The sequence below is a fragment of the Gopherus evgoodei genome, chromosome 8 (genome assembly GCF_007399415.2).
Source record: "Gopherus evgoodei ecotype Sinaloan lineage chromosome 8, rGopEvg1_v1.p, whole genome shotgun sequence".
NCBI lineage: Eukaryota > Metazoa > Chordata > Testudines > Testudinidae > Gopherus > Gopherus evgoodei.
In genome coordinates this window covers 7,510,261-7,528,421 of record NC_044329.1, presented here as the reverse complement: position 1 = coordinate 7,528,421, position 18,161 = coordinate 7,510,261, and the positions used below count along the sequence as shown (strand labels likewise).

Genomic DNA, 18,161 nt, shown 5'->3' with positions numbered 1-18,161 from the left:
TAGCACATGTATTTGTTTTAAAAATCCCTCAAATTACATTGCACTCTGCAAAAGGGACAAAAAAGTATGTCAAGCTTTGGACATACCAACCTTGACTATCTACATTTAGATAAAGCTGTTTACTATTTAATAAATACTTCCCACTTGTTCAGAGCAGTAGTCTATGAACTGGAAAAAACACAGAATATCATAAGCAGGGCAAAAAAACATCCAAATTCCCAGGGCCAAAGGCATATATATTTTTCTTCAGCAAAATCAGATTCCAATAACTGTGGCATAGCATACATACATCCAAAGATGAAGCTCAGTGTAAAACCAGAATTTCACACAAACTCCTTGGCTTAACAATGAGAACTCACAGGATATTTTACTATCTCTAATTTCCTATTTTTAACTTAGCTTCTGCTTTGAGCTGCAATAGTTATATCCAATATTATTAAGTTTGCATTTTCTTCTAAAAGCAAATGCATGCAAATTTTATCCTGGGATAATAGTTTAATCAGATTATGAGATTACTTTTTTCATTGCAATCATTATCAAGACTAAGAAGTATTGGGAGCAAAGATGGGCAATATGCAAGAGGCAAGACAAAGTAATTATGACAGGAAACAAAGACATCAGAAGATTAACATTAAACAGATGAGGTAAGAAAGTTTGACAATTGCTCCATTTTTAATGCATTCCATTGTAACTAGATACTATACTATCTAGGATGTGAAGATCACCCAGTGCTGCCAGGCCCACTGAAACTAGAATGGAAGCCTAAAAGTCTTCTTACTACAAGAAATTTTATAGTTAGACTCTCATTCCAGAATTTTGAAACTGTGTGAAAATTGTAGCCATACATCTTTTACATTAAGTCAAATCACTATCCCTTCACATATCACTCAAATTTAGCAAAAAATAATAAAAAAAAGGTATTATAACCTTAAACTATTTTATAATGGAATAGAACTAGTGCCTACAGCAATAGAAAATACTATCTGTTGTTAGTTACCACTTCAGGGCTAGTTTTATCTTTTGTTCAGATAAGGATAAGAAAAAAAAAGTCATAAAATTTGATTTGTATGTCGCTTTATTAATGGTTTGATGGGATCACTGTATTTTGTTATTCCCTCAGTAATTATAGAATATTCAGAAAGGAAATTCAGCCAACATATTAGCAATTTAGCTTTGCGGTGTGCCCTCGTGGTGTGGGCCCCCGGGCAATCGCCCTGCTTGCTACCCTTAGCGCCGGCCCTAGCTTTCACATGCAGAAAACTAGTTGTGGCACAGGTGGGCCACGGAGTTTTTATAGCATGGGGGGGTTTCCAGAAGGAAAAAGGTTGAGAACCCCTGGTTTAAATGAATTATCACTCAAAGTTCTGTATCAATATGCCTAATAAGGAATCTATTTGTCAAAAAATATTTCCTGAATCTGTGTTGTCTTTATTGTTACAAATTTGTTGACAGGTATTTATTTTAAAATATTGTGCGCAGAATTTATATTTTTTGGTGCATAATTCCCCTAGGAGTAACTCATGCAGGATCTATTGCCAGTACCGGAGCTATGTAAGAGAGAAAGAAAAGGATCTCTCTCACACACTAGATGCTTCTGACTAAGCTTTATGAAGAGAAGAATGAGGGGGGATTTGATAGCTGCTTTCAACTACCTGAAAGGGGGTTCCAAAGAGGAGGGATCTAGACTGTTCTCAGTGGTACCTGATGACAGAACAAGGAGTAATGGTCTCAAGTTGCAGTGGGGGAGGCTTAGGTTGGATATTAGGAAAAACTTTTTCACTCAGAAAGTGGTGAAGTACTGGAATGGGTTACCTAGGGAGGTGGTGGAATCTCCTTCCTTGGAGGTTTTTAAGGTCAGGCTTGACAAAGCCCTGGCTGGGATGATTTAGTTGGGAATTGGTCCTGCTTTGAGCAAGGGGTTGGACTAGATGACCTCCTGAGGTCCCTTCCAACCCTGATATTCTATGAGAGGAACTACTGGGACTCGAGAGAAAATATTCCCCCAAAATTTTAGTTTTGTTTTAAAGTACTACACTGAAAGAATTAGAATGACTAACTCATATTAAATGATAAGGTTATCTTTGTTAAACTTCCTAAAGAGCAAAAGGAAACCTGGAGTATGCAGTAATGTTTGGTCTCAAATCAGAATGAAAACTGAAATGGACACAGATTTAGTCATATTGATGACATGTTCAAATAAGAGCAAAGGTTAGTGCACATTTCCATCATCATCCTCTTCCAGCTGCAGAAAGTTTTAATGGGATGCAGCATAAAAATGTATCATCCATTGTAACTACCACAAAGTCTTTTTACAGTAAGAAATGCAAGTGTACTAGTCTAGTAAAGGTATGTTTGTTAGTATGCTTAATAGATAAGGTTCGATTATTTCATGGAGGTCACTGAAGTCACAGAATCCGTGAGTTCCGGAGACCTCTGACATTTTCTGCCCTGGGGCTGGAGTTGTCAGCAGGCAGCCCCGCAGCTCTCAGACACTGCTGGCAGACCCCAACCATCTCCTAGCAGCAGGGGGACCCCAGAGCTCCCACTTAGCTATGGTCAGCAGGACTCCCCGCAGCATCCCAGCCGCGGCAGGTGGCAAACCCCTCCCCGCAGCAGCCCAGCTGTGGCAGATGGCGGAGATCCCCTGGAGCTCCCACTTGACATGGGGCTCCCTGCAGTCGCCCAGTTGCAGCAGGCGGACCCCTTGTGGCAGGCCAGCTAAAGGGGAGGTACCCCTCACGGCAGCTCAGCCGTGGCAGGGACCCCAGAGCTCCCTGCCACTGCGGGGAGTGAGGGGACCCCAAAGCTCCCAGCCACTGTGGATGCTGGACCCTATCCCCTCTCCATTTTGCCAGGGATAGTTTTAGTAAAAATCATGAACAGGTCACAGGCTTCCGTGAATTTTTGTTTTTTGCCATGACCTGTCCGTGATTTTTACTGAAAATATCCATGACAAAAATCTGACCCTTAACAGGTCATGACTTCACGTATACAACATAAAAAAATTTTACTTTTCAAAGTAGCTCTCTAATTTAGAGAGTGGTCCGATGCCTTCGAGCACTTAAGGCAAAATAAAACAAATTAAGAGCTAAAAATGGAGTAACTAGAATAATGGAGTAACTAGAATAATAAAAGGTCTGACATTATGGTGGAGTTAAGAAATATCCCAGTTTCATAAAAAGGAAATTATGCAGTAGTCTCAGTATGTTTGTATCACTTATGATTTTTAAACTATGTTTAGCTATGATCACTAGCAGTGAAAGACAACAGTTTGCTATTCACATACAGAACAAAAAGATTCTTTCTAGATTTTTCCCGATTTTCACAATGAATAGGAAATGGCAGGCAGCTGTGTGTTCATTCACAAGTGAGCCAAACTATAAGCAAAGTCTTGAATTCATCTAAAAGGCAGTACTGATTTATTTAATGTCAAACAATATTACGTGGTCTTGATGCAGTGTCCTTAAGAAATCTAGATAGCTCTACTTTTTCCAAAAAGAAAGAGCACGTTAGAAGCAGAAACCCAATTGTGCAAACCAGTGCTTCTGAGACATTCTAGACTTTATGTATCAGAGGGGTGCTAGCCGTGTTAGTCTGGATCTGTCCCATGCATCTGACGAAGCGGGTATTCACCCACGAAAGCTCATGCTCCAATACATCTGTTAGCCTATAAGGTGCCACAGGACTCTTTGTTGCTTTATTCTAGACTTTGTACTTCAGCAACACAGAAATCTGGAGAAGCAGGGGGAAAAATACAAAAGTTCCCAGAACTGAGAACCTAAGGTATGACAGCACAATAAATGCAGCAGTCCATGTGAGGGACAACTAAGTACTACAAAAAGCTGTTGTAGCATTTCTCGCTAGAAGCTTGGAATAAACTGCTGCAACTTACTGATTCAGTTAGGTGGCCTTCCTACAGAAGAGGCAACAAGCCTGAAAAAAGTTTTTTTGGCCAATATTGGAAACATCTAAGTCAGATATCTGAGACTGTACTTCAGGCATGTCAGTTGTAATAAATCTGACAAAAGCTCTGATCAAGTAGAGAGGATATAATCATCCACATCAGATCCAGCTGTGTTGGTAAGGACAGTAGACTGAGTGAAAGCCTTTACCAACCCCTACTAAGCAACTGTGGGAAGATTATAGCCAAATTCTCTATTAAAGGGAGCCTGAAGAAAAAGACCTAAAACCAGCAGAAAAATTCCACTTGTAGTTTAACCAGAAACTTGATTTATTTAAACACTACTTATGCCCTAGACAATATATATCCTACAAATATTAGACAAGTTATAATCTCTAGCAAAAAATTAATTTTGAAGTCATGAAACTTAGAGGTACAAGAATATCCAAAATACAGAAGAGGAGGGGGACAAAATGTAGCACAGCAATCCTGTAGGAAACACTTAATGACCAAAACCAGAAACTACAAGTGGTAAAAATTAAAAAAACTATACTAAGGTGCACAGTCTCCTGTAGCAGTCAAAACATATTAAGGAATAGTATTCAAACTGATCATGAGAAGACAGGGTCTGAAAAATTTAAGAAATGAGAATAATAGAATTTTATTATAGGTATATCCTTGTTTGAGATACAGTACCACTACTCATTATAACATCTTTAAATTCACCATCCTATGTACGTAGCATAAGTTCCATAAAGTCTGTTATTGCTGACAACTGCACAGTGTACAGGGAACACTAATGGAAAGTCAGTACTTTTTAGTGGGTTTTTTGTTTTAATATGTTTTTTAATACACTCCAGAGGATCTAAGTCTAACAGTGAATCACTCCTCCTTATAGAATTTATAAAATATCTACTATACACCAGTACTGAGCATATCAATCAGCACTGTAAGGGACAGATAACCGAACTAAGTCAGCAAGTTTAACTGTCAATAGTTGTCCATTATCATCCGTCATCTATGCTCATTATTCAGATGCCTTTGGAATGTACAATATTTTTCACAAGCCTAGGACTTGAATATATCAGCTGGATGGTCTCCATGACATAATGAAAAGCAATTTAAGAGTAATTTAAATGATTGCTAATACAAATCACTTACATATGAAGAGATCTGATCAGAAGTCATTTATGTCATTTCATTATTGTAGAAAATGTATCAATAAACAGAAAGCTATTTTTGTACTTTTCACTATAGATGCAAGTGCAATTATGTGGGCTAACTCAAAGTGATCTGTTACAAGCATATAGATCCATCTTAGGACTGGCACAGTCAGTATTTGGCCCAAATCCCCTTCCCTACATTTTCTGCTGTACTGTGAACTTGTTGGGTGATGCAGTTTGGACATTCTTCTCACAGATTATAGCACAGCCAATTTAGCAAACTACCATTTAATAACTAGTGGGATCTAATGTTTAGCCACAAAACATCTCAACTTCTGTTTCAATTAATCTGCATATAACAAGTCTATTGACTGAAGTGATCATCAGCCACTGGCACAAAGGGGTGCATCACTATCCATAAGCAATTTCCATAGCCAAAAATAAGAATCTTCACTACCTCATTAAGGAAATTACACTTAATTCAAGAAAGTAACTATGGGCACTTCTGTCTCCTTATGCAGAACATAATAAAAACAAAACTTCCTTCAACATAAAGATCAATTCTGATCCCAGTTCACAACAGAAAATACTCTACCAAGGAATGGCCAGTCTGAACTTACTATATGTACAAAAGGACTTTTCCAGTAAGTACAGATAAGAAATATTCCTTTTCATTGTCTAAGGTCTACATCGGTTATAATGGTCTTTTATTAGCAATGTGAACCCAGTTAAAAGCAGATATATTACAATTATGTACACTTTTACATGCACACAAGGTCACAGTACAGCTCCTCTCAAAAGGAAGATCAGACAACATTTCAATGTCCTGGTTACAGAATTAGAAATGTGTGAAAAGGCAATTACATGGCCAGCACCTTCAAGTTCCCCTAACCTTGGCTAATTCTGATGAAATGATGCCTTGATCCTATGATGGGATCCCTAAGGTGCAATCTGGGACTGGGGAACTGCTGAGCCCTTTGTCTCACCAACCTGGGCTCCCTCTCACATTGTGATGCTGTAACAAGCTGCAAACCACTCCAAGTACTGCACTTACACAGCCATCCACACGCAAGGACACTCCCAGCTGAGTTGCGTGAATACTTTCACCAGCCACTCATGAACCAACAATTCAGAGGCTCGAGCCGATTCCCCACAGCTCCCCGGCTTAGGGCCTCAGAGTTGTACTGTCCTGCCCTGGTCAGAAGCCTGACCAATGTAAGTTTACTGCCCAGTCTGCCCCTCCCTCAATGGACATGCACCAGTTTTTGTTCTTGATCAGATTTCTCAAGCTCTTCAAGCAAAACACAATTTTAGATATAAAAATAGGTTTATTAACTACAGAAAGATGTAGATTTAAAGTGATAAGTAATAAGCATGCAGATCAAAGTTGACTACCTAAGAAATAAAAGTAAATCTGAGTTCTATAAACTAGACAGGATTTAAATCAAACAGTGTCTCACCCTGATGGTATAATTCCTTAATACACAGGCTGGGATTCTTCTTTCTAGCCTGGAACCACTTCCCCAGTTCACTGTTTGTCCTCCAGACGTGTTTCCAGACGTTGAGTTTGGAGGGGGGGGGGGGGAGAAGAAATACGGCCAAATGATGATATCACTTCCCCTCCTTTATAGGTTCCTCCAGCTTGCTGGAAAGATCTTTTGTTATGATAAGAGTCAAGCAGTTGTCTATGTGCTTTCTCTGAGAGGTCTCCATTGTATACAGTTCCTGGGTTATTCCTCGTGTGAATGATTCCCCTTAATGGGCCATTATCAGTGTCTGGCTGCACCATTTCTGTATCTGAAAGACTGGTTGTGGGTGTTTCCAACGTCACAACATATTTTAGTAACACACACAGAGCAAACTTCATAACTTCACATATAATGATAGCACATTACTATCCTGTTGGATTGTATATTAAACAGATCAAGACTTAAAATGATACCTAACAAGGCATACTTTGTACAAAATATATCAATTATATTGACAGTGGTGAATATGGAGGTGCCAGGGTGTTGCTCTGGGGTACAGAGCGTCACAGATCCCTAAACCAGTGCTTGACCACATCATGAAATAAGCCATATTGGATGTCTTCCTTGAGATCAAACACAATGACCATATCAGATTATCCTCTTACAGTCAATTCTTCTCACATCAGGCAGCTAGTTCAAGCCTGTCTAGCTCTCGGTGCAAGACTGGCCCTTGTGACAACAGGCAGGTCCCTTTGTAGTAGAAATATGGGTAGATCTACTTGCCATGTTGAATAGTTCTCCTCAACAAGTAGTGGTGCTGGAAGTGTGTTCTCCTTCCAATCTCTTAACCATTTGAGGAGTGGTTGCTGGCCAAGTTCATGAACCCTCCTCCGGAAAAGCTAGACACTAGCTAGACACTGTGTGGTTGCAAGAAAAAGCTAACAGGTCCATTGCCTTGGTGTTGTGGGTCTTTGTTTTTCTTCCCAGTGCCCAGCCTCACTGTGGTGGTATTCAGCTTTCCCTTATTATGTATGACACATACTGGTAACAGGTTTGCTCTGCCCAAGACATCAACAGTTGTGTCTTTCTGGAAAGATGAAGATGTGGTAATACTTCATTTTGTCTACATAGGCCATGACAGAGATGTGGTCTGTCATTACAAGACTATGGAAAATGCACAGAAGGAATCTATGCTGTGAACCCTTACTGGATGGCCCTGACCTCTAGCCAGTTTATATTGTGCCTCTTCTCTTCCTGGGATCAGGTCTCTGATCTTTGTTCTTCAGTGAGTACTCCACTCTCCTAGATTGGCACTGGTCATTATGACTGCTCCATCTTCCTCATGTACAAGGAATCCTTTTGTAAGTCTGTCCTTCAATCACCAGAAGATGAACATGGTAGCAGTTTGGGGAGAGAGAGATTCATTACTAAACAAGACAGCAGAGTGTATGGAAAAGACAGAACCTCTGAAGAAGCCTCATGTAGACTCAGGCCCTTACTGGCATATCTATGCATGACATTCTTGAGAGACAGAGACTGAGGTCTCTGAAGTTGTAGACTTCTCATGTGAGTGCCCTTAACTTACCTTGCCTCTCCTATGACACTAACACTTTATACTGTAGGTGGTGTCTCAATTTTTAATCACAATCAATATTTGTCTCTTTAGATGCAACATGAAGACATAATACTCCAGAAACCAGGTTGCATGCTGGGTATCCATTGTTGCTTTGTCTGTAAATGGGACCCTCATTAACAAGTTGTCCAGGGAGAGATAGGGGTCTTTTGCTGTCTGAGGGCTGCTACTAGGAATGCAAGAACTTTTATGAAAGCTGTAGAAAACTGAACAACCTAGAAGAAAAAGGATCTGCTTTGAAGAAATATGTAGAGTCCTGCATGGATACACAAATGTGTATCCACATCTAATCTGCAGAAATTATCTGCGGATGTGTATATTCGTGGATTTGAAGGGCTCTACACTGGGGGCTGGATTGAAACTGAGGCACCCCCCGCCTCTGCAGCCGGTCGGGGAGAGATGTGCTGGCAGCTGTTGGGAGCCACAATGGACCCTCCACTTGCCCTGGGCACGGTGCCCGAGCAGCCCACAGCCTTTGCCCCCCGACTCCCTGCCCAGCATCCCTGTCCCTTAGCCCGCTCACTCAGGGCAGGTGGAGATACTCAGGTTCCCCACAGCTCCTAGTGCGGCTCTCCCTGACCCAGCTCCGGCCGGGGAAGGGGGTGGCTCAGAGCCGCAGCCCAGCTACAGTAGGAGCTGACAGACAGCTGGGGGGAGCCATGGCGGACCCTCCACCTGCCCTGGGTGTGGGACTCGAGCAACCCCTGGCTCCTGTCCCTGCCCGTCAGGCCCTCCGCCCAGGGCAGGTGGAGGATCCACGCCACGGTTCCTCACAGCTGCTCACCCACTCTTTCCATGCAGGGCTGTGATAGATACAAAATTTGAACCGTATCCATGCTGGTATCCTCATAAATGGCCTACAGATATCCTCATCCCTGGAAGTGGACCTCCGCGGATACCCGCTATTTGCAGGGCTACAGAAATATGGATTTGTTAACATGAGCAAGTTCAAAACAAGCTGTGCCACGGGGCCATCAATGCCTGGCAGCTCTTCCAAAAGTTGTCTAATTTAAGTAACATTCAAACATGCAGGTTTGTGCAGCAAAAGACTTATGCATTAGAATTGAGAGGATAGAACTCCAGCTGGAAGAATTAATGGTAAAAAAGCAGCAGTCACCTTACTTCCTCCTATTTTAAAGAGGCAGTATTGGTTCTGTCATGTGTGTGATAGTCTTTTAAAAAGCAGTGCTTGTACAAAATCTGACATAGTCAACAGTTTTAAAAAACTATCAGAGTTTATATAAAAGAGCATTTTAGCTACAAAAGGTAGTGTTTTGGAATTAACTAAATTGATTAGGAAAGGCACTTTGAAATGAGAATTAATCTGTTTTTTTTTCTTGGTGGCTCAATAGAAAAATTTAATTACAACTGTAAACCCCAGTACAGTTTTAGTCTAGCTATATCTCCTAATCCCTATTGTCCGACATGATATAGGCTATATGCATCCACACCCATCTCTGCCACAACCCTTTCCTCACAATGCTCTCCCTGCTCCTGTTTGTTGGTTTAGTCACCAGTCACATATTGTCTAAATCTCAAGATTGTGAATAATCTGGGGCAGGCATTATGTTTTATTTGCACACTCCTAGTATAGCGCAGCCCAAACAGGCTCCATAGGTGCTGTCATAATAAAAAATAATAAAACAGTACTATGCAACAGTATGTGGTTGACTGGGATTTGCAAAAATAGCATATTCAGCCCCTAGAGAAGGACATGCCTTATTTTGCTCAATAGTTTCTTTTTCACACAAAGAAGGAACAAGTATTCAGAAAAGTCTCACCCATCTGCCTCCAACAGAAAATGGCTGAAAAACAAGAGGTTTCAAGGTGTTCACATATTAAGCCAAGGAAATTACAGGATGGGAGTACACCATTTCTAACACTGATGCTAAGCATCTCTGGGAAAAACAAGTTACAATAGCCAAATTCCTATGGTTTAATTACCTTGGTTGATTTTATAAGTCTGTTTTAAATCCCTGGATTGTACACATACACAAGTGATCATGGGTTAAATACTGATCACTACAAGTTCCCAATTCAAGATTTTTCACTTTGGAAAAAATATATACTCCATAAAATACTAGTTCCTTTTTAAAAAACATCTTCCAGAGAAAATTTCAAAGGTAGAGCAAGCAATAAGAATCCACTCTAAACACAGTAATGATCACTGGGATCATTACAAAAAGATCCCTTAGAAAACTATATTGTCAGAGTCTTACCGATATTGAAATAAGGAGTTAATTTTGCTCATTTAAAGTGACAGAATAATCTTTAAAAATGGTAACTACCAACTGTACCTATAGTCCTAGAGAAGCTGGTAACAGACCTATAAAAAAATTCTTTCATCATAATTATTCAGTACTGATGTCAAAGTAATCTGTCGTTTCCCCATTAGTACTTATTTTATGATCATCTCTATATTTAGAAATTACATATTCTCAGGATAAAAATTAAGTACTTGGTTTTGAATAATTAAAAAAAAACCTATAGTTTTTGGGGTAATGAGAAAAGGAACCAAAACATATGTAAGTGGAGAACACAAGAATAGATGAGCTATTCAGCCTTTATATTATCATACTTGTAAAAGGTATACATTTATTTATGCTATATTTCCATTTTAGGGTAACTGTGCCATAGCCATACCATTCAAGTTACACTAGCAATTTATATTCACAGAATCACTTTTGCGAATTACCATCTAATCAAGTACAGTTTCTTTGGGTGGAATACAGCTTTTGAAACCTGATATTGAGTTCACACAAGTTTTAGCAAGGCATAGAGAAATCAAATTGTCTTAATGTGCATACTAACAGGACAGAGTAATAAACCGGAAGTATTTCAGCTACATATGTGGACAGGAGAGAAGGGAAAAATGCACAAGTGTAAAAAAACTGTAGCATGATGCAATCACATCTTTAACATCTGGGAAAACCACCACATAATTGCAGGGGACTACAGTATCTTAAAAATTTGTTTTAATAGCATATAAAAATATTGAGCAAACGAAGAGCCACGTCATGAAAACTACCTAGTACCAAGAGTTGTCCCATTATGGCAGTTAAGCATCTTCAGGATTGGTCCTAATGCCACTAATGTGTGAAAGTAATTTACTTCTCTATATGCAATGAACGAGAGTACAGTGCACTGAAGTAACATTTGCACACAAAGAAGGGTATTTCAGGTCCTCAAAACATGGATGCTCTCAGTATATGCATAAGCAGAGTCATTATGCTGAGCACCCAGGTTCACGAAAATTCCATGCAAGATAGTGATTGAGTGGGCTGCTACCAAGCCCTAACTTCACTATCAGTAAATCTGCATATATAATATCACAATACAAGGTCTTTTCTGCTCAGCCTAAGTGACAGGTAAAGAGTCGATGTACAGCAAAGGACTGCACTAGTTATTCTGGTTTAAGAGTTATTATCTTCTAAAACTCTTGCAGCAAGTTAAACAGACAATGATAAAGGTATTAGGGCAACTGCTAGTAGCAGGAAGGTATTAAGGCTCACTTATCAAATACAGCAATACAACCAACAGAAAACCCTTAAGACTATTTATAAGTGTGCAAACAAGTATGTTAGTTATAGCTTGTGAAATAAATATTTCAATATTCTCTACACTAAATGAATTGTGTGATACTATTATTTTTACCTGTGGGAAAATTGTCTTTGCACAAATAAAGCAAAATATGCAAGGTTTTAAACAGAGCAGTACAAAGCACTTCATAAAAGGGATTAAAGGAAGAGTGGAAGACAGTTAGGTCTACCTTTACAGGCTTCTCTTGACAAGCTGAAGGACAGAACTGAACTTGTTCAGCAAGCGATGACATATCAAACATTAGTGATTACAGCATGTCAAAACCACAATAATTCAGATCTGCAATTTCATGATTCACCATGTTGCCTAGCTGAAATTATTTGTTGTGTTATACTTTTAAGGCTGTTTATGGACTTGCTAAGGGTTTATTTAGCTTTTCTCTTGTTATTCCAGTGAAAATACCATCATCCTTTGACAAATACTTCCACTAACTCTTTGGAGATGACTATCAGAATAGAAAGGAAAAGACTGCTAAAATAAACTTAAGGATTGTTTCATCAATAATTCTTATTGATAAAAAATGCAGCACTTTGCGGTAAAGGAAATCCAGATGTTAGACTCTTTCATATACTAAAAACAATATATGTTAAAGAGATACCTATCATCTATAAGACATTGTTTTGCATCTCCTTCCACTTCACCAAGACAGCATCTTCATTTCATGTCAAGTTTTCGGGGGGTCAGGAAGGAGGGGGGAAGTGGGAGAGAATAGAGACTCAAAAAAAATAAGGTCAACTGCCACTGGAGGGCCTTTATTTGAATTCCAAATCCATCCCTCCCAAGTGCCCTTAGGGAACAATCATTCTATGGTTTTATTTGATTATGATAAAAAAAATGTGTTTTTCAGAATGTGTTATTCTAGCATGGTCTAAGTAACACTTCTAAAAACTCTGGTTAAGCTCAGGGCTTCAACTAGACCAGCAAGCATGTGCTAAAATACAACTTGCCTTGACACTACACTAGAGTTTTAACATATTACCATATCCCAAAAAACAGACAAAAATTCCACTCATATTTTTGCCTAGTCAAGGCAAATCCTATAAGTGGCCTTCAACATCAAAACATAATATTGTGATGTTAGGATTTGTGACAGGTAATTATGACAATTCAAAAGATGTTTTCAATTCTTTAAAAAATGTACACTTTGCCCCTCCCACCCCAAAATACCAGATATTAGTTTCTGGGTTTACATTACAAGCAGTAGAAGATTGATTTATTTTATATTCTCCTCTCTCTCTGCAGAAGTACAGCATCCAGAAGACATGCTAGGAGCCAGCTATGATCCATCAAGTAAGCTCATTATCCAAGAAAGGTAGCAGCCTGCATACCCCGTGATACATTATTTAATTCAAGAAATACCATTTAAAATTTTTACTATTTTGACTTGCTTAAGTACTCCTAGTTAATGGCTTTAATTCCAGCCCTGACAAGATTAGTATCATTAAAAGAACAACATGAATAGGTTAATAATCTCTCGAAGAATCTCACATTTTATTTATCAGAATGCAACCAACAAAAAAGTTAAAGCTATTATATTCACATTTTATTTAAAATGCTAATATCATACTAGTTACAAAAACAGTGCACAGATTAATAAGAGAGGAAATCTGGGTAAGGCGTAATTACAGAGCCACATATGTGGTGTATTGCTTGTATCAGATGCAAGCATATTGTGCGTGTCTGACACACACCAGGATGCAAGCTTAGTGACTTCAACCATCCTGTAACTGCAAATACATAGAAATAAGGTAAAATGTATAACTGACTATGCTATCAAGTAGTTTCATGCAGTTAGACACATCAAATTCTCCTGATAAATATCTAGTATGGAAGTTCTGAAAAGGGACAGTTTAGCAATTTTGACATTGGAGATAGTGCATTAAACAAAGTTATGTATCAAAAATACCTAATATCTAAACACTGCCATTAATTCAGAAAGAATGCATGAGTCTCGACATGACTAACACTTGCTGAACCCTGTACAATTGCTCAGTACTAACACACTCAGAAACAGATTATGAATATTCTAGCAAGGGAAAGTCCTCCCTCCTCTTCTTTGCCAGAGATAACAATGAAAATCTGCAAGCCTGACACACAGAGATATCTTGTTGACAGAGCAGTTACCAGATAGCAAGTGAATGATTTACTCTTGAGATCAGATTAGATTGTTTACTAGTCACCACAGCACAAGACAGCATCGGCCAAGTTTATTTTGTTCGTAGCTGGGTTTATTTTGTGTGTGCTACCCAACACAATCTTCCTCAATAATCAAGCATACCATCCAAAACCCATAAAAAGATCTGGGACACTTTCAAGGCACAGCCCCTCCATTCACCATAAAGGAAAGGAAGTGGTCAAGGATATCTACCTCCGTTGATAGGCACTGGGGCCAGCAGCAGGCCTTTGACCTCCACTTTGGGGGAATCCTGCCCGTAGCGTCCACGATCGATCCTGAGTAAGGTAGGGCTGACTCGGTCGGGGTTCAGCACAGTCACGTTGATGAGGGCTGTGTAATACGCCTGGCTGGTGTTATCCGCGCTCGCCAGCAAGACACAACAGTTAACCAGGACCAAGACTGGCAAGGAAGAGAGACGCTTCCAACACTGGCAAGTCCGCTTCGCGAGCATCATCTTCAGCCAGGTCGAGCCAGCACAGATGTCAAGTGTCTTCACAGGCCAAGGCGCCTCCCCCAGCCCAGCGCGTTTATCCCCGGCCCGCGGACTCTCGGCACGGGAGGCGGCAGGGAAGCCCTCGCGCCCCAGGCTGTCCATCCACGGGCCAGCGGCACTGCAGGGGGCCCCAGTGAGCTACCGACGAACCCCCCCGACACTGGACTCACAGCCCGGCCTCGGGGGTCAGCGCAGGGCTGGCGCGGCTCGAAGCGGCGCCCCCTCCCCCCGGGCGGAGAGCCCCGCTCTGTGCCCGCTGCTACGGAGCGCGGGCGGCAGCCAGTGGCCCCAGCCGCGGGGCACCGGGCTGGGCGCGCGGCGGGAGCCCCCCGGGGCGGCCGCTCTCCTCCCCGCGCGCTTCGGACTCCGTCGGGAGCTCGCAGCCCCTCCCCCCTCGCGTCAGGAGCCCCCTCAGACTCGCAGCCCCCCCACCCCTGGGGGGATCCGCTCGGTGCCGCGGGGGCTGCCCCGTCCGCCCGGCCGCTCCCGCTGACGGCTACCGCGCCATGTCCGGCTCCGGGCCCCACCCCGGGCCGGGGCTCCAGGAGGCGCTGACCCGCCCCCCGCTTCTCAGGCAAAGCCCGAGTCCGCGCTCGGCGCACCGAGCCCGACAACAACCAGCCCCTACGTCCCCACCTGCCGCGCAGGCGCACTAAGCCCCACCTCCCCCCATCGCCATGAGGGGAGCGGGGCTCTGGGGAGTCACACCCACTGGGGGGCGGGTTAATACGGGAGGGGGCGGTCCTTCAGGGAGTCACACCCACCCCGGGGCGAGGCTACCTAGAAAGGAGATGCCTATTACACTGAGGGGAGGTGCCTCCAAGTGGGGTGGGGCTAGTCAGGGAAAGGGGTGGAGCTAGCAGCCGTCTGCTGCACCCACACTCAAGAGAGAGGGAGTGGAGGAGCAGGGGAGAAGGGGTGTTTCCTACTAGGATCCTAGCTCTGAGGGATTGCAGTGGCTCCTTCCCAGCTGGGAATGCTAGGAGCTGCACCTTCTGATGGGGTGGAAGGACTGAACCCACAGATCTGGCTGCCCCAGGGGAGCAGGGGTGACAAAGCTGAGCAAGGCCTAAGGGAGGGAGGTGCAATGGGTCTCTTCGTCAGTGGGCCTGGGAAAGAGTAGATCTGGAGAGAGAACTGCCCTTCACCCCTAGAGAGATAGGTCTCTTCTGGTTGGGACCACATGGGGATGGTCTCTATACAACAGGATCAGATTCTGCTCTCAGTTACTTCAGTGACTCACCAGAGTCAGGGTATGGCTACACTTGAAGCGGCAGCGCTTTGACGTGTGAGTGTGGTTGGAGCGCCAGTGCAGAGCTCTCCCAGCGCTGCACATAAACCACATCCTCTACGGGTGTAGCTCACTCCCAGCACTGCAGCACTGATTACAATGGGCTTGTCTACATCACAAAGTTGCAGCGCTGGTGAGGGGGTTACAGCGCTGCAACTTAGGAGGTGTACACATCTGCAGGGCATCACCAGCGCTGCAACTCCCTGTTTGCAGCGCTGGCCGTACTCCCGTTTTGTCTCGGGTGTAGAGGATCCAGCGCTGGTGATCCAGCGCTGGTAATCAAGTGTAGACACTTACCAGCGCTTTTCTTGACCTCCGTGGAATAAGCAGGTATCCCAGCATACCTGAGGAAGCCTCTGGTAATCAAGCTGGTCTCCTTCCCCGGTTTGCTCTCGCGTTCCCCGAACCCCGAGCAAGCAGGTCTCCTTCCCTGCGGTTTGCAGGGTGGTTCGGGGAACGTGAGAGCAAACCGCGGCAAAGCTGGTCTCCTTCCCCGGTTTGCTCTCGCGTTCCCCGAACCTCCGTGCAAGCAGGTCTCCTTCCCTGCGGTTTGCAGGATGGTTCGGGGAACGCGAGAGCAAACCGCGGCGAAGCTGGTCTCCTTCCCCGGTTTGCTCTCGCGTTCCCCGAACAAGCAGGTCTCCTTCCTGCGGTTTGCAGGGTGGTTCGGGGAACGCGAGAGCAAACCGCGGCAAAGCTGGTCTCCTTCCCCGGTTTGCTCTCGCGTTCCCCGAACCTCCGTGCAAGCAGGTCTCCTTCCCTGCGGTTTGCAGGGGGGTTCGGGGAACGCGAGAGCAAACCGCGGCAAAGCTGGTCTCCTTCCCCGGTTTGCTCTCGCGTTCCCCGAACCTCCGTGCAAGCAGGTCTCCTTCCCTGCGGTTTGCAGGGGGGCTCGGGGAACGCGAGAGCAAACCGCGGCGAAGCTGGTCTCCTTCCCCGGTTTGCTCTCGCGTTCCCCGAACCCCCCTTGAAGCCGCCCAACAGCGCTGCAGTATGGCCACATCTAACACCACTTGCAGCGCTGGTTGCTGTAAGTGTGGCCACTCTGCAGCGCTGGCCCTATACAGCTGTACTAATACAGCTGTAACAACCAGCGCTGCAAAATTTTAGATGTAGACATACCCAATGACGCTTTATAGCGCTGGATCTTGCAGCGCTCGGGGGTGTTTTTTCACACCCCTGAGCGTGAAAGTTGCAGCGCTGTAAAGCACCAGTGTAGCCAAGCCCTTAGTCAGGATTCATGGTGTGATGTGTATGAGCAGGATATGGCCCATCTGTCTCCAAGACTGCCATCTCTGCCTTAAATGTACTGAAAGGAAAACCAGAAGGCCATAACAATGCCCTCAGGTTGGACTCTCAAGACTTTGATCTGAAACAGCATCTGATCTTTGAGAGGCTCAATTTTCTTAACAAAAGAATTTGCAAAACACAACTGCTGCCATTCTTCCTCCGAAGCTCTGTCAGTGCCTCTAGGGCATAAACTAGAATTCACAATAGACTATTAAGAGCCCTAAATACAATGGTTGTGCCATTTTAGATACTTTACAGTTATTATATTGAAGAAATACTTGGCTCACTAACTCAGTTTTCTGATTCAGGGATTTAGACAAAGACAAATACTGTGCCTAGAGGGTCTCCATTATTCTTTTAGCTTTTTTACCTCTAAGATCCAGAATTCTGTTGAGTACCAAGCAGATCAGTGAGCATGATTAAAAGCACATGTCTATAATGGAAAAATGTGTGTTGTGTGCATGGGAGGAAGAAGGGGTTATGTGGGAAGGTAAAAAATAATTTAGCCAATTGAAACTAGAGAGAGAATTTAAGTAGGTATGGGCTCCGGTGTGGAATTTGGCCAGGACATTTGGCCATTGCTGCATGAGTTGGCCTTTGTTTTCTGTAGTAAAATGAAAAAATGTTAATCCTATGAATTCTGTAATATCATGATTTGAATAATTAGATTTCTTCAGGTAAATAACATCATAGAAGTTCCAAGAATCTGGGTCTGTGCATGGCCACAGGAATAATCAAAAATAAAACACCAAAAGAACCCTTCCAGGCCTTACATAGGCAAAGTATCAGAAACTTCTTTATGGGAAGGAAAACTAGTAATCCAGTATTTCAGCCTTCACAGGGCCTTTGTTGAGAATACTTTCTGAATTCCTGAGCAAATAATTGTGCTGATGTTCTTTTGAGATATGCACTCCCTGATGACTTTACCAACAGCTGTGGAAGGCCTCAAGATAAAGGTAGTGATTAACCTTAAATATTGTGGTTAAACTGCTCCACTCTATAACAGTTGCAGCTTAACCTGTTGTGATGCACCTGGTCACAGATGCATGTGAGCTAGCAAGGAGAAAGAACGTTCTGTATTTTCTTTTACTTGTAACTAGGTGGTTAAATTCAGTCCTTGGAAACGTCCGTGTAATTTCCAACAA

At 42.9% G+C, this 18,161-nt stretch overlaps 1 protein-coding gene and 1 long non-coding RNA gene across 5 annotated transcripts in view; one reads left to right on the top strand and one right to left on the bottom strand.

Moving 5' to 3' along the window:
- RNF130 (ring finger protein 130) overlaps window positions 1-14,693 on the bottom strand; it is an 88,116-nt gene extending 73,423 nt beyond the window's left edge. The window contains exon 1 of one of the 4 annotated variants that reach the window (XM_030572414.1): window positions 14,135-14,693. In XM_030572414.1, coding sequence (XP_030428274.1) covers window positions 14,135-14,537 — 403 coding nt within the window. In that variant the 5' untranslated portion in view covers window positions 14,538-14,693. The remainder of the gene's footprint in view (window positions 1-14,134) is intronic. The other 3 variants (XM_030572415.1, XM_030572412.1, XM_030572413.1) reach the window with 3 other exon arrangements.
- LOC115656111 lies at window positions 1,339-17,844 on the top strand. The gene is made up of 3 exons (XR_004001579.1): window positions 1,339-1,421; window positions 6,327-6,331; window positions 17,833-17,844. It is a non-coding gene; the product is annotated as an uncharacterized LOC115656111 (long non-coding RNA).
- Window positions 17,845-18,161: the final 317 nt, after the last annotated feature.